The sequence below is a fragment of the Danio rerio genome, chromosome 2 (assembly GCF_052040795.2).
Source record: "Danio rerio strain M-AB ecotype USA chromosome 2, GRCz13ab, whole genome shotgun sequence".
In the NCBI taxonomy this organism is placed as follows: domain Eukaryota; kingdom Metazoa; phylum Chordata; class Actinopteri; order Cypriniformes; family Danionidae; genus Danio; species Danio rerio.
In genome coordinates this window covers 42070084-42093745 of record NC_141022.1, presented here as the reverse complement: position 1 = coordinate 42093745, position 23662 = coordinate 42070084, and the positions used below count along the sequence as shown (strand labels likewise).

Sequence of the window (23662 nt, the reverse complement as noted above, 5' to 3'; positions counted from 1 at the left end):
CAGCTGCAGGGGAAAGGCAGAAGTAATCAATCAGTGCACAGGCTATATAAATGGACACATTCACAGATGTGCAGGAAAAAAAAAATGAGAGGAACGCCATGCACCACCAAATCCAAATCCATATGAACACAAAGCACTCCTAAATGGTTGAAGTCTTGAGAAAAAGGTAATTAATCACCCATAATTCATCTGTGACAATTACCTAATTGCAGAGCTTAAGAAAAGCACTCTCATTAGAGCGCTTCCTCTGCTTTTACAGTAACAAATGAACCAGTCAATGGAGACATGTGTGCCCTTCATTGTGCCCAAAATCTGGCTTTTTCTCTCACCTGTCCGGTGGAAGCAGAGTCGCACATTGCAGTGTTGTATTGCCTGTCCAGCTCTGGAGCGTTGTCATTTAAATCCAGGGTTTCTACTGCAACCACCACTCTGGACACCTGGCTGGGGTTATCTGAGGTAAATGAGAGAGCAGAGACAGGAAATCACCCACAATACGCACGCACAACACAGCTTGAGCCACTTTCAGAGATGTGCTCGCCTCGAGTCTCGGCCACTCGAGGTAAATTGCCCTTTTGTAAAGTTTATCACACAGTTCCATGTGCGAAAATCATACGCTGAATGGCAACATTTTTTACACAGTCATGCTCTTTTCTAAAATCTAGCGAGCTGCCAGCCAAGGTGCTATTTTAAGGTTGAATGTGAAGACTACGACAAAAAGTAGCAGCATCACATGCGTCCTATACAGATAATGCAGTCATGTTAGGCACTGTAAAAAAACAAAGTGCTCCCTCTTTATATTTAGGTGTATAATAACTGTAATCATGTAATGTAATCAACTGTACTGTATTGCAAAAGTCATTGTTTAACATTAGAGACAGGTTTTGTGATATGAATATGTTAAAGGATGGGTCAAGGTATAAAATGAATCATCTGTGTAAATTACAGATGTATTTACAAATAATATTTACAATAGTTGCTACTTGCAAATCACCACCCAAAGCATTATTTTCTGAATATGCAGAGACCAGGTGCTGGTTTCTAGATGACAACGTATCTTAGATGATACAAGTCTTCTCTATGTGTAAAGTTAAGAACTCTTATTGCAATGCATGTGTGTTTCCCAAAATTGTGCGAAACATGAGCTTACTAGAGCAGCTTCTATGTGCTACTTTTCTACTGCTACTATGTGGTATGTGCATTCTCATTTGTGAAAAGCTAAAAATATAACCTTATCTGGAGTCTTATCCTGAAACTTTAAAGGCACAGTATGTAATTTTAACCACTAGAGGGTGAATATTCGCAATAAACAAAGGCGAATTTTGATGATCTCATGAATCAGTGTGGAATCATGGGAGTTGTTGTCTTCATTACATCCTATGGAACTACAGAATGCTGCACGAAAGCAACAGAGCTTTTATTATGCCACAATTGACCACTTCCAGTTCTTGTGATCACATTGGATAGAAGCAGCAAAGTTCTACAAATTTTCTTTCAAATTTTCTTACAAAGTTTTCTATGAAATCAAACCAGAAATCGAGGTTGTATGATGTCATTGTCATGGAGACACACGTTCCATGTCACTAGCTTGTTTCTCTGCATTTGAACATTCTTTATAATATTTGGGATAATGCAAGTACACAAGTAAAAAAATATATATAATGATGTTAAAGTATTTTTGTATATATTTACGAAAACATTCTTAAATGCTGTGCCTTTAAGCCAATACTCATCACCGAATTGAAGACAATCTATATAAAGCACCTACTTTCAAACCAAGACAATAGCAAAATGTCTGGAAAAAGAAAGAAAAGAAAGACTTGCACAAGAAATGGCCAATACATGGGGGATTTTAATGCAGCAAGTCAGCAAACCATTGACAGATTTATTTTGAAATTCTTTCCTATTTTTCCCAGCGCATTGCTTCATTTATTCATATTTTGTTCCATCATAAAATTTAGATGTGTATTTTTTGGCTTTGTTTTCAGTATTTCTTAATTATTTTATTTAATGGTTAAAGCTAATCTTCTGATTGTCCTGCAGGTGACATTGTACTGTAAGTCTGTCTTTTTACAATGCTACAGTAGATCATAGAACCACAACAAATTCAAAGTGCTAAGTAAGTTAGGATGCTTTTGAGAAACAGACCATTAAGATTATTTGTATGATTATCTACTTCGTTAATGTGAAACACAGATGACCAGAAACAACTATACTATAATACTACACTCACTGGCCACTTTATTAGGTACACCTGACTAGTACCGTGTTGGACCCACTTTTGCCTCCAGATCTGCCTCAGAGAATTTGGTCCATATTGACATGATAGCATCCCGCAGTTGCTGCAGATTTGTTGGCTGCACATCCATGATGTGAATTACCCATTCCACCACATCGCTAAGATGCTTTATTGGATTGAGTTCTGGTGACTGTGGATGCCATTTGATAACAGGGATCTCATTGTCATGTTCAAGAAACCAGTATGAGATGGTTCACGCTTTATGACATCCTACCATCTGAATGTCGCAGCAGAAATCGAGACTCATCAGACCAGGCAACATTTTCCCAATCTTCTATTGTCCAATTTTGGTGAGCCTGTGCAAATTGTAGCCTCAGTTTCCTGTTCTTAGCTGACAGGAGTGGTACCCGGTGTGATCTTCTGCTGATGTGGTCCATCTGCCTCAAAGTTTAACGTTTTGTGGATTCAGAGAGGCTCTTCTCCATAACTCGGTTTTAACTTGTTGTTATTCAAGTTACTGTTGCCTTTCTATCAGCTCAAACCAATCTGGCCATTTTCCTCTGACCCATCAACAAGGCATTTGCACTCACAGAACTGCTGCTGGATATTTTCTCTTTTTCTGACTATTTTCTGTAAACCCTAGAGATAGTTGTGCGTGAAAATCCAAGATCAGCTGTTTCTGAATTACTCAGACCAGCCATTCTGGCTACAACAACCATGCCATGTTCAAAGTCACTTAAATCACTTTTCTTCCCCATTCTGATGCTTAGTTTGAACTGCAGCAAATCATCTTGACTATGTCTACATGCCTAAATGCATTGAGTTGCTGCCATGTGATTGGCTGAATAGAAATTTGCATTAACGAGCAGTTAAACAGGTGTACCTAATAAAGTGGCCGGTGAGTGTGTATTACAATAATACACTCTAAAAAATGACTTTTATTGCTTGTTCAATCTAATTGTAAACGAATTCAAACAACACAATTGTTCTTTTTTTTAGGTACAACTTAATTTATTTATTTTTAATCCACTTAAATTTGTAAAAAAAAACAAAAAAAAACATTATATTAATTTAATTGATTTGTGTTGGACAACATTAAGACATTTTTACAGTGTACATCATACATCATTTACCGGTGAAAAGCATTTCAAAATGGTTAGATAACTCTACACTGTAAACAATTAAATAAAAAGATTGTCATGACAGCATATGCTTTTAGTTCATTGTAACTTCATGTTCTAACTGAATTTTATAAGTTATGCAAGCAACTTAAGTCAGTTTAACATAGTATAAGTTCAATGTTCTCAAAAGGTTAATTTGATTCAGCTTAAAAATGTAAGGCAACCAGGATTTTTGCCCAGAAGTCAGTAAGTGATAAGCATATGATTATGATGCTAGGCAGTAGGCAGCATGGCACCTTGTTTTTAAACACAGAGGTTTCAGCAGTCACTTGTCATACTGCAGACAAATGGCTTGTCATAACAAACAAACAGCTTTCGGTAGCTTTTAATTCAAGATATATTTCCGTTGGCATATTGGTACTGCAGTATACGTTGAACCAACTTAATGGATTGGTGTGAGCCTAAAGAGAAATTGAACCATTCTGTCTCTCTTGTTATAATTCAGTCCCACACACTTGCCTGTGGTTTGGACGGCTTTCACACAAATGTCTTGGACAGCATCCACACACACACAGCTGTGACATGATGTTGTGGATTAGTGCCCACTGCTTCACATTACCAAGAAGAGGCTTTGCTTATAATAGCCATCAGGCCTCCCTGAAGCTGCTTAGACCTACTTTCCAAACTGTAAAACAGCACTATAGATCCTCTACTAACACAAATTCAATGTATGTTTTAAGCCACGTTTAATCCGTGCACACGTATACAGTAGCTCATAAATAAATCATATGAATGGTAATCTGTTTAGCACCACTATTTTATTAAGCGGGCATGGTGGCGTGGGTATTTTGAACCAGAATTAAGTATACTTGACCTAAAGAACAGTAAGTTATACTGACCGATGTGCATGTCACTTTATCTTAGGGAGCTATGAACTATAAAAAGCAATGCATTTTTCAGTAGCCTGACAGTTGCTCAAGAATAGTGCAGCTTTTCCAGTAATAAGCTACTTTTGAAAGCGTGTGTGCCGGTGACAAATCACTGTTTCTAATGTCACATTGTATTGTGCGCATGGTTTTACAGTTGAGCAAACTGAACCATTACTCTAATGTGCTCTCCTGAACTGAACTGTGTCGTCTTTCAAAGGCAGAAGTGATGGAGTTTTCCTTACAATCTAAGAGAAATCTGTAATAATACAGTATGGTGTAATGTGTTCATTTTTCATGCTCATTTTTTCACAGGTGCTTTAAGTGCAGGGTACATACTTTTAGTTAATCATTGTGGTGTTTTAGGGTTAAAAGGAATACTGATTTAACAGAAAATGTAGAATGTAAACTCCTTTTCTAAGGATGTTGTTCTTGTAGTTTATGAATTTAGGTTTACCAGAATTAAAATAAAAAACAAAAACGACTTATGCCACTAATTAAAAAAAAAAAAAAAAATAAAAAAAATATATATATATATATATAAATATATATATATATATATATATATATATATATATATATATATATATATATATATATATATATATATATATATATATATATATATATATATATATATATATATATATATATATATATATATATATATATATATATATATATTTATATATATATATATATATATATATTTATATATATATATATATATATATATATATATATATATATATATATATATATATATATATATATTATATATATATATATATATATATATATATATATATATATATATATATATATATATATATATATATATATATATATATATATATATATATATATATATATATATATATATATTTACCTGTGAGATTGGGTTAACTATGCAGAAGTCACTGCTGTTTTTTGTTTTAGAATTATTCTTTATCAATATTCCATTTGGCTGTATCTTATTTTTGTTGTTGCACCATGTTTTGTTTAATGCTGTCACACCCCTCACCCACTGTAAATCCCCTCACTGATACATCCAGAAACCTCAAAGAGCTTTGATTTCAACATATGGCTGCACATTTAATATTTATACTAAATTAAATTAGTAATACAATTATAAAACTTTCACTATAGATAGCTAATTTGTAGTTTGGTGAAATATTTTCAAGTAGAGTAAGTACTTGGTCATTATTGACCTTGTGGGGACATTTTTTTCCCAAGGAGGAAAACAGCTTGTAAGTCATGCAAAATAATGCTTCATTAAAATTGTGTAATGCAGAGCATTTACTGCGAGGGTAATGTTTAAGGGTAGGGGCTAAAAAATACACTTTTTACAACATAAAAATAATTTGGTCTTTGAAAAGTCCCCATAAAACATGGAACCCCAACATGTGTGAGTGTATGTGGTTTATGTGGACATTGTTTAATGATTCAATTCAATCAAAGACTATAGAATACACAAGATGTGTCACACGTACAGTATAGTTTTGAATGGGAAAATTTGTAACAGTCAATATGGCGAATGAACGCCTACTATTACAGGAGCCAATCATTGATCGCTATACACACACTGGAATCTAAGCGAATACTTGCTTTACAGACATTAGAAATATATCCACATAAAACTTAAAACATTGTACTTTTAAATGAACCAACTATAAGTTTTTTGGTTTTGTAATCTGGATGAAAAGAACACAAGTTACAGTTCGTCCTGTCAAATGCACATCACATGACAGCAACTACTCAAAAACACACAAACTAGTTAACAAAGAGTCGCTGTTATTTCTTTAAGAGATTCACTATAAAGACCAAGTTGTGAATTAGTTCAGAAGATGGTAAAGTGTAAAACAGCCACAAATGAGGTTGTTGTGGTGATCTTGTTTTTTTTTTTTTTTTTTTTTTTGAGTGCGCATGTGCACACACAGCTGAAAATATGCTAATTTTGTTTGATTCAAATGTTTAGATACAAAACTTATGTGACAGTTGTTGTTTAATTTTATAGGTGATTCCAAATATGTAATATAATCATAAGCTTGGCAAACAGTTTTGGAGAATTTCATGTTTCCCTATTCAGACAGAACGCCCGAGAGGTGTTTAAAAAATGGCCGCAGAGTGAAATGACTTGCCTTAAAGGGACTTTAATTCAAGTTTATTTATATAGCGCTTTTCACGGTAATTAATGTTTAAAGCAGTTTTACCAAAAGGTGCTCATTATTGCATTACAATCAAAACTGACATGGGTATCACCTAGTTGTACTCTATTATGGTGGTTTATGAGGACACTATGTCCTTGTAATTCAGAACACTTAAAAACCCTACTTAACAGGGTCTTTTGGTATCTTCCACTGAGGGTTGGGTTTTTGGGAAGGTGTAGAGAAGGGTATAAAATAAGATTTTTTTACAATATAAAATACATTATGCCTACAGAAAGACCTTATAAACCATAAATACAAGTGTGTTTGTGTACTATATGTGTGTGTGTACCTCTCTGTGTGGCAATGATGGTGATATTGTGCCACTGCTCATGCTCACGGTCCAGCTCGGTGACTGTAGTGATGAGTCCTGTGTCTGGAGTGATGCGAAACAGAGCTTCTGGGTCAGACTGAGGATCGATGGAGAACCTGAGGGAGAAAACAGACAAAGAAAGACAAATGGAGAGAGCGGGAAATGTGTGGCGTACACAAGAGGTGAGCAGATGCACTGAGCCCCAGCTTATCAGAAAATCTGTCATTCAGGAGCTGCTTTAAACCCAGTGGCACGAAACAAAAGAGCTGCGATTGGCAAAGTAGGAATCCTCAGATCCCTAAGCAGGCAGTGTTGAAATAACTCAAGTTCACCGGGATGAATATTGATCAGTATCTTTGGGATTGTCCATATGGAAACAAGCAAGCGCATCTTGTAACAGGAACACCCTGATCTCTGTGATAATGTTTTGAAGTGTTTTAGCATTGAACAGAGAAGAGCATAAACATAATTAATTACTGACAAAATGGCTGCTTTCCAAACCCTAATGAGCTGCCTATCCAGGGCTGCTGATTTAGGTATCCCAGGCACGTTCCTTATGTGAAGCCTGTTCCAAAAAACAGGCAGCAGAATTATGCTGCCTTTATAGATTTTCTTATTAGAGCCAAGTTTAAGGCAGCATGGATCTTTTTGTGTGAAATACAATCTCATAATATGCTGCACTGAGTGAATATTAGGGAGTATTTTCCATTCAAGATGATGCATGAAGTCATTTTATTTGGAATCTAAAAGATTGATTAATACACCTGCACATTTACTGAAAAAGCGGGGAAGATTGTGAGAATAAAGAATAAGGGCCCTATCCTACACCCAGCACAATAAGGCGCAAGACGTGTTTGGCACGATTTGTTGCTGTTGTCAGACCAACGCAACCCTATTTTTCCAGTTTTTCCACCACGTTGTTTAAATAGTAAATTAATTGGTGTTGCTTTGTAGACTCATGAATGTTCCCGTCTAGAAAGGAAGTGTGTTAAGGCGTCCTGTTGGTTCGTTGCTATTTTGAGGAACTAAAATGACCAGCTGAAAGCAGGTCTAAAGTCCAGCGCAGAGCATGTTAGTTGTGTGCCTTAAATGCGTACACATTGCTTAATACACACAGGATGTACAGCAGTACAACAATATCTTTACAAATGAAAAAGAATAAAAGCTTAAAAACAAGCTGATTTAAAAAAATGTATTTAGAAACTACTAATTCCTAAATTTTAATTGCTATATATAAAATACAGAAATACACACATCAGCAATGTGATAAAAAAACAATCAATTGTGACTGTTTTTCCAAATCTAATTAAAAAAAAGCTAATTAAAAAGTAAATATTTTTAGCTCACAATTATGCTTTGTTTTTAAGGTTAAAAAATATCAATTGAAAATGTGTATTATTTCATTGTTTTTTTTTTTTTTAATCAGATTTGAAAAAAAATAGACTCAAAAAATTTTTTTTCCACTTTTAAAATTGAGTTTATATCTTGTAAAATAAAATAAAAATCTCAGTAATACAACTTTACATTTATTTTCTTATGATGATTTATTTACATTTATGATGATGATGATTATTGTTTTGACAGTTTTAGTATTGGCATTAATCAATAATTATAGAATAAAAAAAACATTTATTAATATGCCGTTTATGTTATGTTATGTTATGTTATGTTATGTTATGTTATGTTATGTTATGTTATGTTATTAGTTTTACTACAGATTTATTTATGTTCTTTTATATAATGTATTAATATTTAGATTTTATTGCTTTTTATTTTTATTGAATGTTTTCATAAGTTTTAGCAATTATGTACTTCATTCATTACAAGTTTCTATTTAGTATTTATGTATACAATAATGATATTTTCATACTTAAATTTGATCATATTTTATTTCAGGCAAGCTCATTATCATGTTTGTTGCACGTTTATGCTTTGATTCTAATAATAATTTTTTTTTTATTTAATTAACAAAATATGCCCTTTAAACAGTTTTACTTGATATGAAACAATGTAGTTTTATTAGTTCTCCATTAATTCTTCATGCATGTTTAAAAGTTGTAAATACAAATTTACATACGAGTTTACATTTCACAATTTTGAGAAAACAAATTGACAATATGCAAATGCAACTGAAAAGTCACAGTTTTTAACCCCTAAACAAACAAGTTTACATGTAAACGATGTATACAAATAATTTGAAAACATACTCCTATGGACTTTAACTAATTACATGAATTAATTTTTTCCAGCATACCTGATATTGTTTGTGAGCCCCGTGTCTGGATCCACAGCACTGATGCGGCCAACTGTGCAGGCCGGTGGACAGTTTTCAGACACGTCCATACGGTATCGAGCGCGTGAGAAGCGAGGAGGCTCGTCTGCATCCAGCACAGCTACTCTAATGGAGGCCCTGTCTTTAAAGGGCCCACGTCGCAGAAATCGAGGGTCCACAATGGGGTTCAGCACCTCCACTGAGAAAGAGTAAGAGCTGCGGCTCTCATAGTCCACTGCCTGCACATTAAACACAAAGCATAAACATAAAGACAAGACTGAAGTAAACAATGACTACTGTACTTAATATATCCTGTATATCGCAGATCATTTACTGTAGAACACACACTGATGCATTATTAATATGGGCATCTGCCTTTAAAAGTAGCAGACTGCTCTTGTGATTTAAGAAAAAAGCACTTGTTATATCAACTTAATTGTTAAAAGGGCATATTTTGTTGAATTAAAATATAAATATTAAATCCAAAGCATACATGTGTGCAACAAAATTGAAAATGATTTTGCCTGAAATAAAATATGTTCCAGTTTATGTATTAAAATAAAAAAACTAAATAAACATGAACGCTAAAAAGAAATTCTTAATGAAATAGTACATAATTGCTAAAAAAAAAGCAAGCATTTAATTAAAAACGGGAAAAAATGAAACCAAAAATCTAAATATTAACACATTATATAAAATATTAATACATTTTATAGAATATAGATTTACTTAAGTGAAACTGAGAAACAGTGCATATTAAAAAAAACTGTATTTTTAAAATGTATAATTATTGTTTTACACTAATAATTATGTAGTTAATTCAATAATAATCATCACCACTATTATATAAATTATATAAATATTATTTATTCATACATTTTTAATAATATAATAATAAAACATTATATAAATATACTTATTATTATTAGTTAAAATAAGTATAATTGTTTAAATTCACTTAATGCCAATAACTGAGCATTGCAGAACAATAATATATAAATCATACAGTAATTAGTCTAATTTATTAATAACATCCTGGCCAAATTTGCCCACCCCGCTCTGTCCATCATGGCCTCCTAACCATCCCCATATCATAAATGGCTTCATTACTTTAAGTGTCCAGAAAATGTCCTATATAAATGTAAGGAATCATTACTATTATATAAAAAAAAGTGTTCAAAGTGCCACTGCTCAATGCAATATTTATATAAACCATGATCAATAATATGGCTCAGTGTGAGGCGAAATCATTTGACAGTTTTATACCAGCTATTTAAAAACAGCATGCTTGTTCCAAATATGTAAAACAAATGTTAAAACAACAACCACCAGAATCTACAAACAAGAAAATAATAAAAAGAAAACTAGCTCACTTTCTTAAACGCTATAAAATGCAAAATGGTGAGAGAACTGAACTTTAATGACATGATAAAGCGTTCTTGGAGCAAGCAAGAAAGAAACCCATCTGCTATGATAATACCCAATCAAATTTATATGCTTTTGGTGATGTTGTTGCTCCTAAGATAGCAATTGCATGACCTGAAAAAGGCTGTTAAATTACAGTGGAAAGACGCTGAAGGGATAGTAAATAAACAATCCTGTTTGCTGGCTGAGCATAAAAAAATAATATATGAGGCTGTGGCAAATGTGGTGCCGGTGAATCTTTGACATTCAGTTTAAACTTGAAGTGAGCAGTAAATAAAAGCAGATCGCTCTGACTATAATCAATGAAGCTGTCGACACTGCGAGCTAGAGCTCCAAACCCAGAGTGCATCAGCGTCACACTCCATTCCTGCTGACTATGACTGTGCTCTTCAACTACAAGCCACTGCATAGTGGTGTTGTCACAATGCTGGGATTTATAACTTCGATACGGTTCCTTCAAAGTATCGATACTCAATATAGTTGTCAATAACACTGCAAAATACTACCACTGCATTAATTAACACTAAAAGTCATCAAGAGCAAGTTTTACCTAAAGCTATACCTAAAGTTTCTGTAAGATATATTGGAAATACAAATCTCAGCTTAAAATTTTTTTGCGAAATGTAAAATACTTTGCTCCAGTTATCCTTGATTGCACATTTCAGATGAGAAATCCACTAGAGGGCACTGTCTACATTTTTTTGCAAATCTGAAATATGTTACATTTTGTAATTCTGCCACTGCATTAATAAACCTTTACATACTAACCTCTACCTAAATGTTATACATAAAACTGCCAGCAAGTAAAGTTTCTGCAAAGATATATCGGAAATATGTAGCTCAGCTTACATATTAGGCAAAACACAAAATACATTGCTCCGGCTACGTTTTCTTGCACGTTCCAAGAAATCCACTAGAAGGAACTGTTTACATTTTTTGCAAATCTGAAATATGTTACGTTTTGCAATACTGCCACTGCATTAATTAAACTTTACCTATTATGCTGTGTTCACATCCGACATGGAAAAAGCACCAAGCGCGCAAGATTTACAATGTTAAGTCAATGCAAAGGCGCAAATAGACATCTTGCAGCATGATACGTGCGAAAAGGGCGACGCAAATTAAGCGATTCACGCAAATGAAGTGGTGCAAGTTGAGCATTTTGCACAATTTAGTGATTAACCCATGTATCGCGCATATAGCTTGAGTTAAAAATCTGAACTTCAGTGGACATTCGCTCTGCATTAACCAATCAGAAGCTTGCTATTGTGGGGGCATGATTATGATATAGCACCTGTTGTTGGTGTCTGGAGGGAAAATCCTACTCCCAACACCGAAAAACAGTTCGTAAAAAAATGTAAAATATCTTGCTGCGGGTACATTTTTTTTTTTTTTTTTTTTTGCGAATCTGAAAAATGTTTCGTTTTGTTGTATGGTACATGTGCTTCTTATATGTCCATGTCCTAAGGTAGGTCATGTTGAACATATCAATTAATATTAATTAAGAAATTACAAGCCAAACTTAAAATGAAAACATTATTTAAGTTGAGATTAAGATTTTCTACTGCGATTTGCACTTTAAAATTATAAAAGCTAATGATGCACATAGAGTTCACAGCATCAATGCTAAAATATGCAGCTGTAAATGCTGGATAAATGGAAAACTGTGGTGGGACAGGGGAGCCGTTGCACCATAACAAAATGACTCCAGAATATTGTATAAACTTAATCAAAGTATCATAGTGTAAGGTAAAAAGTAATATATTACTTTTATACAATATACTATTAATATATTATAACTGTTCACCTTACTCTTAAAAAATTAAATGTGAAAATGCCATGAACGGTCACATGACTTTCATTAAAAGTCTAAAAAAAAAAAACTAAGTGGCAGGTTAATTTCCTTTTTTAAAGTGAATTATGATTGTGATATGAAGTCTTGCTAGCATTGTACAGCATTCCAAGAACAGCATCTTTTATCACTGTGTGTTTTTTTAAATATATAAATCTCAATCTCCTGAAATGCAGTCGTTGTCTTTGATTAGGTTGGCCAAGCTGATGCAGCAGCAGCAGCGGCCAGTATTTATTGCATTGTGAAGAGTCAGGATCTGGATCTGGCACTGGGATGCTGTGTGGGACGCTGGCACACCAGGAATGGGTAATGGTCTAGTTTTGGCGAGCACGGCTGGACTGGGGTTGAAGGAATCAGAAATGACTGGCTCATTACGATGGTCACTTTTGTCATGAATGTTCTCTATTCATTTGCCCTATGATTTCAGTGATGTGGAAAATGTGGACAGAATCCAGTTGTAATAATATGAATTTGGTGACGTTTGGATGAATAAATATAAAAGAACATAAGTCTATGCTTATAATTAAATTTGTCATATGTAAAAACCAAAACAGAAAAATAAATAAATAAATATATAAATAAATGAGTCAATAATTAAATAAAAAAGTAAATAAATGTGTCAATAAATACATAAATAAATGAGTCAATAAAAAAATTAATAAATAAGTCAATATAGATAATTAAATAATTACACAAATAAATAATCAAATAAAAAAATTATAAATTATTAATTCAATTAATAAATAATTCAATAAATAAATTAATTAATAATTCAAAAAATTTATAAAAAATTCAGTAAATAAATAATTTACTTAATTAATTAATAATTCAATAAATAAACAAATTCATTCTGAATTTCTGACTTCTGAATTTCTGAATTATCTGACTTATTATTATCTTAATTATCTGAAAAAAAAACTGTCCAGAAATATTAAAACAGAAAGCAATAAGAAAAAATAAAAGATAAAAACATAATAAAAAACTGAATTAAATAAATTAATTAATTAATAAACAATAAACCTCATTTTCATTTCTCATATTATCATATTATATTTACATGCTTGTTGTTGGGGGTAATTGACTTCATAGGGACTTATATACTACTTTACACACACATTCGTACCTACTTTCTCTCTCTCTTTCTCTCTCTCTCTCTTTCTCTATTGCAACAGCAAGCTGGCATTGTAAGGAGTCAGTGGGGCATCCAATGTGTTTGGCCTCGGTTTGCTGTGATGGGCTGAAGGACAGACCCAAACAAGCTGAATTAAAGTGAGCTGACTGAAGGACATGAGGTCACGATGGTCACTACAAATCTCTGCCACGTTCTCTCTCTCACCAGAGTTGGACTCTGGATCTCCACGACACTCATAAATATGGTCTGAGACTCATTACTTGGTATTTTGGTCTGGCTCTCAAATCCTCTTGCCTTATGTTTAGAAGACCTCAAAAGGCCACTCGCAGAGGTGGTCATTTCCTCAACTATAAGGGCGTTTTCAAGCCTGTAGATCGATTGTTTTTGTTCCAAAACAGAAAGAAACAAAAATGGTGCAATTTCTTCTTGGTTCGAATCGCTTTCAGAAGGCATCTATCAGAATGAAAAGACAGCAGTTCAGTGTGCTTATTGTGGCTTTCTGTATAGCTGCTGTTGTATTATTGTATCATTTTGAGCAAGAATCAAGGTTTCAGCTATATTTTTATGTATTTTGGACAGTTGTTCTGAAATATGTTCAGTTAGGAACTTCACAATTGTCTTTACTCCAACTATAGGTTAACCCACGATTCATTCCTAATAAATCAGATTGCTGTCTCACCAGATTGGTCATGTAGAATTGCTCCTGAGTTTTTTTGTTTTTTTAGGAGGCTGGGAACACCTTATTCAGGCGATCACAGACTGATTGTTTTGGTGCAGATTCAAGTGTGATTGCTGTATTTGCATTTATCCAAATGAACTGAACTAAAAACCAGGTCCTAAACAACAAGCCAGTTGTGAAAAACCCAAAATTACAGACGTTTACAAAAACAAATTGTGTATTAGTGGAAGGAGGTCATCATTCAGGTTTTTTAATAACATAAATGCTAACTTGCAATTATCAATTTAACATCTGCCCTGGCATGCATATAAAATAAGTAAATAAATAAATAAATAAATAAATTAATTAATTAATTAATTTCAGCCATAGGTAATCATTCATACATTTTTCTCCAGCTTAGTCCCTTATTTATCCCTTATTTTACACAGCGGATGCACTTCCAGCCACAACCCAGTACTGGGAAACACCCATACACTCTCACATTTACACACACTCATACACTAAGGCCAATTTAGCATACTTATACCTATAGCGCATGTCTTTGGACAGTGGGGGAAACCGGAGCACCCAGAGGAACCCCACGTGAACACAAGATGAACATAAAAATTCATACTGCCAACTGACCCAGCAGGGACTCGAACCAGTGACCTTCTTGCTGTGAGGCAACAGTGTGAACCACAGTGTGAGTCACCATGCTGCCCTATTTAGAGGGACAGTTCTCCCAAAAAATTTAAATTGACTCGCCATTTACTCAACCTCATGTGGTTTTAGACGTTCATGAGTTTTTCTTTTTTCTGTTGAACCAAGATGAAGATATTTTGAAGAGTGTTGAAAACCAGTAGCCATTTGCAGCCATAGTACACTCAAAAAAATACTTTTTTTTAAGTCGTTCAAACTACTTAATGAAAGTTAGCTGAAACAACACAATTCTTAAGATTTCATTGGGACAACTTAATTTTTTATGTTCAATCCACATAAATTTGTTAAAAGTGTTAAGTTAATTTATGTTGGGACAAGATGACTGAATTGTGTTGAAGCCTGCATTTTTTTCAGTGTAGTAAAAACATGGAGGTCAATGGGTTCCATTTCCAACATTCTTTAAAATATCTTCTTTTGTGTTCATCGGACGAAATAAATTCTAAAATGTTTATGTCAGGTTGAGGGTGAGTCAACAGTGACAGTTTTCATTTTGGGGGGACTTTACAGAACTTTACATGTCTTATAAATTCACAGCCGCATTACAGGGTTAAAATGAAATGATAACTTCAATCTAATTTAATTTAAAAATGTAGGCATTAATCTTTTTCACCAGATGTATCACAGCTGCAAGGATTTGCTATTGTTAGTGTGATCCGGCACTGAAGTTGAGCTGTGAGGTTTGGCACACAGTCTGCATTTCAGTTCATCTCAAAGGAGTTCATTTGGGTTCAAGTCTGGGCTTTGTGCAAGTCAGTGGAGTTCATCTACACCAGACTCAGGAAGTCATTCTTTATGCACTTTGTGCACAGGGACATTGTCAAGCTGGAACAAAAAGGCCCTCCTCAAACTGCTGCCATAAAGCTGGAAGCAGCCTGGAACTTCACTGTATGCCGGAATATTTAAGATTTGTTGGCACGGCAAGCATACATTAGATTGATCAAAAGTAAAGACATTTTAAAAGTAAACCTAAAGTAAAGCCATTTACTGGACTGAACGTTTAACTGCATTAATTCTCTAAAAAATGTAAGTAGTGACAAATGCATAATTTGGTGCATTGCGTACAGAACTGAACTAACAAACTACTTGTTAATGTCAAGATTAATAAACACACATTAGTACAAAAGAAACAAAAGAAAGAAAACAATTTAATTTGAATAATAATAAAATAATCCTGAAATATTTGATACAAAATATATAATTTAACATGATTAAAAAAGAAGTATAAAACGTCATTCTTTCATTTTCGTTTGGCTTATAGCTGCTTATTTCAATAGTATCTGGATGCAGCCTTTATGATGCAAGCTGAAATTCTATCACTCAGCGATGCATGGTCAGACACAATGCACTCAAATAGAGCGAGTGACGTCACGGTGAGGGGTAGGGTTAAGGGTTGGGTTAGGTGAGCCCATTAAAAAGCATTGGATGCAGCCCAGATTGCACTGCACCAGACCCCTCTCGCTTATCAGGGGTTGCCACAGTGGAAAACGGAGCACTTGGAGCAAACCCATATGAACACGAGGAGAACATGCAAACTACACACAGAAATGCCAACTGGTCCAGCCGGGATTAAAATCAGCAACATTCTTGCTGTGAAGCGACAGTGCTAACCACTGAGACCCTCGCACTCATTTGCTATGGCCAATTTTCTGTTTACCCAGTTCACTTATACTGCATGTCTTTGGACTGTTGGGGAAACCAGAGCACCCAGAGGAAACTGTGAGGCGACCACTGAGCCACTATAAATGAATAGACAGACAGACAGACAGACAGACAGACAGACAGACAGACAGACGGACAGACGGATAGATAGATAGATAGATAGATAGATAGATAGATAGATAGATAGATAGATAGATAGATAGATAGATAGATAGATAGATAGATAGATAGATAGATAGATAGATAGATAGATAGATAGATAGATAGATAGTATTGAATAATAGAAACCATTTTTTATTATTTTTGTCTCTTTTTCTTTTAATCAAACAATCATTTGTATTGGTCATGTAAGGGTCATATATTAACTGAACTTTTAATGTTGTGGGTGAGTGCTGTGCATACTAATTAGCATTTTTGCAGAAGTAGATAGATGCGGGTCCAAAATTAAATTCAGCTCTGCAGAAACTTCCTGTCTGAAGAGAGGTGTTAAAACTGAACACAGAACACAGAAAGATGTACACTTTGTTGTTGGGCAGAGAATTCGTAGAAAAAGAGGAAGTATGTCAAAGGTGTGGCCAATGGAGGACTGAACAATGACTGACAAGTGACGTTACACCAAAACTCCACCTGTTAAGATCGGTTGTGTATTTATACTGGAGTCAGGAAATGTATGTTAGTTGCGAACCTCTTGAATGTAATTCTTGTATTGCATTGGGGTAATGTAACCCTCTGTCATCGAATTATTCATTTGTATCCAATAAATTGTTACGATTTATGACATTGAAGAAAAACCTCTCCAGACCTTTTCTCTTGAACACGCATGGAATAGAGATAGATATTCCAACAATAGATAGATTAAAATAAATTTAAATAAATAAATACAATTACAAAAGAATTGGCAAAACAAACATTAAGCATCATAGCTGATTTCAACATTCATTCATTCATTCATTTTCTTTTCAGCTTAGTCCCTTTATTAATCTGGGGTTGCCACAGCGGAATGAACCGCCAACTTATCCAGCATATATTTTATGCAGCGGATGCCCTTTCAGCTGCAACCCATCACTGGGAAACATCTATAAACACTCATAAACACACATTTGCTATACAAACAATTTAGCTTACCCAATTCACCAATACAGCTGAAGTCAGAATTATTAGCCCCCCTTTATTTTTTTATTTATTTTTTAAACATTTCCCAAATGATGTTGAACAAAGCAAGGAATTTTTCATAGTTTGTCTAATAGTATTTGTTTTATTTCTTAATTTTCTAAACACCATATTAAGGACAAAATTGGGGTTGAATAAACTGTGGGGCTAATAATTCAGGGGAGCTAATAATTCTGACTTTAACTGTACCACATGTCTTCGGACTTGTGATTTCAACATTGATAACAATAATAAGAAATGTTTCATATGCACTAAAATAGACTGGAACAATGATGACAGATAATCTGCTTTGCCATCACATAAAAAGTATTTTAATAAAAACATTACAATAAAAAAATAATTAAACACATGAAAATGTAATACAATAATAAATAATAAATGACTCAGTAAGTAGAGGACAGCTGAAGGACACCGGAAATACAAACGCAACAGGGGCATGAAAAGAACAAAAATGAAGGTGAGAAAGAGAAAGAAAAAAAGGGGGACAGAGAGTCAAGCCAAGAGAGAGGAGGAGGGATAAATGGAGAGAAAAGGCTCCTAACAGGATCCCATTAGAGGCAGAGAGAGACAATCTGTCTGAGGAGGAGAGATGTCACTTACACTGTGAGCACACACTCATCACCTCATCCCTTCCTCTCTCACATCCTCAATCACTCGCTCTCCCTCTCTCTCAGTTCCTCTGCCATCCCTCCATCACTCGCTCTACACCCCTTCGTCTGCACAGCGACATCTACAATACACACTCATCCCTCTCTCACGCCTGTTTATCATAAACCTGAGTGAAAAGACCAACAGCCCACTTCCTGCTGCGTTTTGCTCTAGTGGATGACATGTGTTTGTATGGGAAACGCTTTTATCCACATTCGAAAAATTACTGGGTTGTTTCAACCCAGATATGGGTGAAATGTTAACAAGCACAGCTGTTGGGTTGAAAATTTAGCTTAATGGTATATTAAAGGGGACCTGCTATGCAAAAATCACTTTTATAAGGTGTTTAAGCACAGTTGTGTGGCAACAGCGTGTAAATATATCCTGTCTTTGATGGTAAAACTTAATTAATTCTATTTTTTTCTAATCAAACTTCATAAAAACAGTCTGCAGAAACACTTTGATTGATGTTCTCCCTTTGTACGTGTCATCAGAGGGGGAAAGCCCCAGCCATTAGTGCAGATCTCTCATTAGCATAAACAGCCCTGAGTGAGAAGCAGCCATTATGCTGACTCATTTGTATCTCCGCCCTTTTTTGAAAAGAGGGCTGGAAAAATAATCTCATTAAAATGTAAAGCAATAGTCACCAAAATTGTGCAATTAGGATCAAGGCAAACGAGGCAGTTTCAAATAGTTCTAAAAATATTTCTGAGGTCTAATAAGCTGAAACTTCACATACACACTCTAGGGACATCATAGATTTATACTAGATGTTGTAAAAAGGGGCATAGTGGGTCCCCTTTAAGTAGCTTAAATAAACTATGTACTTTGTAGCATGCTCTTATTATGTAGAGTACATACACGTTTTATATTTTACAATCTATTTGCATGAAAATATTTGTACTTATTTTTTGGTAACAAGATTGATCTATCGCTTACACGATAAACCACCCTTAAACCTGCCCATACCACCATACCATGCCTAAGACAGTACGTACAGTGTTTAGAATAATTGAGCACACCCCATTTGGAAAAGGAATATTTTTATTCATTTCTCAATGAATTCAGGCAATGTATTTCGGTGCATTTAAACAAAACAGATTTATTAAACAGATATATTTATTAAAATAATATTTTAGTCACAAAACATAATTAGAAATTTAAAGATAATGCAATTAAAATAAAATATTGCAAAAAAAAAAAATACAACCTTATAAATTACGACTAAATAAAAAAAATCCTCATTTTAAAATATGTATATAATATTTTTTTTATAACATATACATTTGAGTGTACTAGTTTTTGGAGCTTTATCATAAGTAATTTGGTTAGATAAGCTCCAGATTTGCATGGCTTCAGCACTGAATAAACTATTGTATATGCACAAATAATTAGTATCCAAAGACAGATTTGTGAGGGGTGTACTTATATATGCTGAGCACTGTACATTGTAAGTACCTAAGACCACCTAAAAAGTAATATAAAGATTATTCCCAGCTGTTAGGTTTGACTATACTTACCCAAAATTTGGGAACAAATTAGCTTTTTTGTTTTGAATGCATTTTACTGAAAGAAGGAAAAGAAAGCAATGCAGAATGTGTTTTTCTCCTCTGTTGTTCTATTATATTTATATTTATTATATATATTTTTTACTATTTATTTAATATTTCAATTTAATGGCTGGGCGACACGGTAGCTCAGTTGTTAGCAATGTTGCCTCACAGCAAGAAGGTCGCTGGTTCGAGTCCCAGCTGGGTCACTTAGCATTTCTGTGTGGAGTTTTCATCTTCTCCCCATATTTGCGTGGGTTTCCTCCAGGTGCTTCGGTTTCTCTGACAGTCCAAATAAATGCACTGTAGGTGATTAGAATAAACTAAATTGGCTATAGTGTATAAATAAGAACAAGTGTGTAAGGATGTTTCCCAGTACTGGGTTGCAGCTGTAACCTAATACAAAAAGTTGGTGGTTTTTCCACTGTGGCGACCCCTGATAAATAAAGGAACTAAGCTGAAGAAAAATGAATGAATGAACTGAATGGCTTTCTGAATAGTGGAATAGCAATTGTGAGAAATAAATCTGGCTCTCTGTATGGCACATCATTCCTTATAACCCATCATGCCATAAGGCATAACATGAAAATACATATGGATGATAAAGAGAGATCTGAAATTACACAGGTGGGGCAACTGCAAGAATCAGTATACTTGTATACATTTTCACATTCATTCAGATGTTTTGGGTTTGTTTCATTATTATTATTTTATGTTTTTGAAGTCTTGTTTCAGGCTCTTGCAATAGGGATATTTCGTCCCTAAGTTAAAAAGCAGCATATATTTTGAAACAAAAAAACATATTATTATAACTAATTATTTACTAGACTTTTTATCCATTTAATGCATGCTAAAAATTATTACTACTCCTAAGTTTATGAACTGAATTATCACAAACCTGAATATAAATTGACGGCTGTAAATACTTTAAAATTAAAATATTTAAATCACCTACTCTAAACCACCACATCCAACAAACAATTATTTAATGAGGGATAATTATATATACAGCTGAAGTCAGAATTATTAGCCCCCCTGATTTATTAGTCCCACTGTTTATTTTTGTGTTTGATTTCTTCAACACATTTCCAAACATAATAGTTTTAATAACTCATCTTTATTCACTGATTTATTTTATCTTTGCCATGATGACAGTAAATATTATTTTACTATATATTTTTCAAGACACTTCTATACAGCTTAAAGTGACATTTAAAGGTTTAACTAGGTTAATTAGGTTAAATAGGCAGGTTAGGGTAATAAGGCAAGTTATTGTATAATGATGGTTTCTTCTGCAGACTATCGAGAAAAAAAGGCAAAAAAGGGCTAATAATTGTGACCTTAAAATGGTTTCTAAAAATATAAAAACTGCTTTTATTCTAGCCGAAATAAAACAACTAAGACTTTCTCTAGAAGAAAAAATATTATCAGATATACTGTGAAAAGTCATTGCTCTGTTAAATATCACTTGGAAAATATAAAAAAAAAAAATAAAATTAAAGGGGGGCTAAAAATTCGGACTTCAACTACAGTATATATACACACACTAAAAAAATATAAATTACATTTAACATTATTTACAATAACATTTTATAGCTAACAAGATAAAAAGGCATAATACTACAATTGCTCAAAACGACATATAAATATGTATTTCACCTAATATAAATGGTCATGAAGGCAATCAGTACTCTTAGATGAGGTATTTACATCATTTTATTTTATGTGTTTTGGACATACAGCACACCACAGCAGATTTGTGCATGTGTAGGTATTTTGCTTCTGTTATCTTTGAGAATTAAAAAATTGTCCCTTTTTTCTTTCAGTGCACACACATATTAGATCATGCTTTAAATACTCAGCCTACGTTGTTTCTCCGTATATGTAAAAGCGAGCACATGCATAGTTTCAAAGGTGACAGGCTGTCTTCAATCAGGTTGTCTTCTCTCTCTCTCTCTCTCTCTCTCTCTCTCTCTCTCTCGTTCTCTCTTGTGTTTTAATACGACTCCAGGACGTTAAGCCCAGATTATCCTTTGAAGCAATTCACACACTACATTCTAACAATGCACTTCTTCCCTCCACATGCACGTTCCTTAAACCTTACTAGCCCACATATCGAATTCCAAGAACCAGGTTTTATTCTGAAAATTCCATCCTGGCTTCAATCCTGCCAAAAATTCTCTCCTTCTCCTTTTCCAACGGTCCTTCATCGCAGCCTCAATCACGATCTCTTTTCTATCACAGAAGATTAACTCTGCTCTCAGAGAGAAAACAAACACGGATAATCCAGACAACACGACAGGTTGATGACCGTGGATAAGCTTCACGGTTAAAGTGAGAATATATGGAAATAACTAAGCGAAGACAGATTTACAGAAACAGCCCCCAGATGTTTCAAAATCTCAACAACATCTCGCAAGGTCACGAGTTTCATTCTGAGGTCAACACACTTGCAGATACAAATTTAGTCAAATGCCTAAATGTAAATATGATTCTGCAATCTTCTGTTTTGCATCGCAAATATTCGCAACAGGAAGCCCACGTCCACGGACCTATGTTTAATTCATAGCATCACAGCATCCAATTTATTTGCAACTGCGAGGAAATGTCAATCACTCAGCTCAAAGCCTTCAACTCATGTCAAACCGCTAGATGGCACTGTTGGAAAGCTGTATAAGCTTGTAGCGTTTCTAAAAGGTATTTAATGCTACTTTAGCATCAGTCACTTTAAGGACAGTTGGTTGTACAGCCCTGCCACAAGAGATCACAGATGTGGATCTATTGCCGGCGTATTAAATATTCAAATATACACAGACCTCTTCTATCGCAGCCCTGTGTAATGCAGCACTCTCTCTCACACACACACAGGCACGCACAAACACATAAACACAGACTTCCAGCAATCTGCATACGCTTAATCAGAGCAGCATGCCACCCACAGCCCACACAAACACACACACACACGCCGTTCTGTCTGGATAATTATGCCTCTGAAAATTCACTTTGTGTTGATTAGGCTAAGAACAGTGAATAATGCTGTGTAATGCCAGCGTGGGGACAAAATGTTAAACGAATAGTTCACTCAGAGATCAAAATTCTGTCATCATTTACTCACCCTCGTGTTGTTGCAAAGCTGTAGGCCTATGACTTATTCTGAAGAATGTTGTGGGTGGACACTGCTATGGAAGTCAATGGTATGACTTATGACAAGCTCCTAATAAAATAAATAACTAACAGACTTATTTAGTAGGGTAGTTTTTGTTATAAGAAATAGGAATTTTAGTAATGAAGCCAAGATGTAAAAATTCAAAATGAATTAAATTAAATGTTAAAACATTAGAAATGTAGCAATAGCCTGTGGCTTTTTGTAAAGCCGTGTATAGGACAAAGCAGACAAATGACTTCTAATGCCCTTTTCAATGAATCTGTTTTTCTATAAACAGGTTTGAATGATTTGTTCATGGATTCTTCATGAAACTAAATCAGAATCAGAAAGAGCTTTATTGTTAGGTATGTTCACACAAACGAGGAATTTGTTTTCGTGACAGCTTCTACAGTGCAACAGAATTACAGAGATTGGACAAAAACAGATAATAAATATATTTTAAAAATGGAGGTAAGTAGTGAATGCAAATATACAAATAGAAAAATGTATGTACACTTGTCAATGAAACTTGTCAATGAAACTGACTGATTGATTTGCTGAAAATCTCTGAAGGATTAGTTAGGATCGAAAATTTTGCATGTTGAACTACTCATTATAATTATAAGAC

General features: G+C 34.2%; 1 protein-coding gene across 7 annotated transcripts in view; it reads right to left on the bottom strand.

The window, feature by feature from the left end:
• Positions 1 to 23662, bottom strand: part of cdh24b (cadherin 24, type 2b) — a 267633-nt gene that overhangs the window by 16593 nt on the left and 227378 nt on the right. For 5 of the 7 annotated variants that reach the window (XM_087238461.1, NM_001442447.1, NM_001442446.1 and 2 more), the window contains 3 exon segments: positions 9058 to 9314; positions 6783 to 6919; positions 330 to 451 (listed from right to left, as the gene is read on the bottom strand). In XM_087238461.1, the coding sequence (XP_087094587.1) occupies positions 330 to 451; positions 6783 to 6919; positions 9058 to 9314 (516 nt within the window). 7 annotated transcript variants of the gene reach the window in all.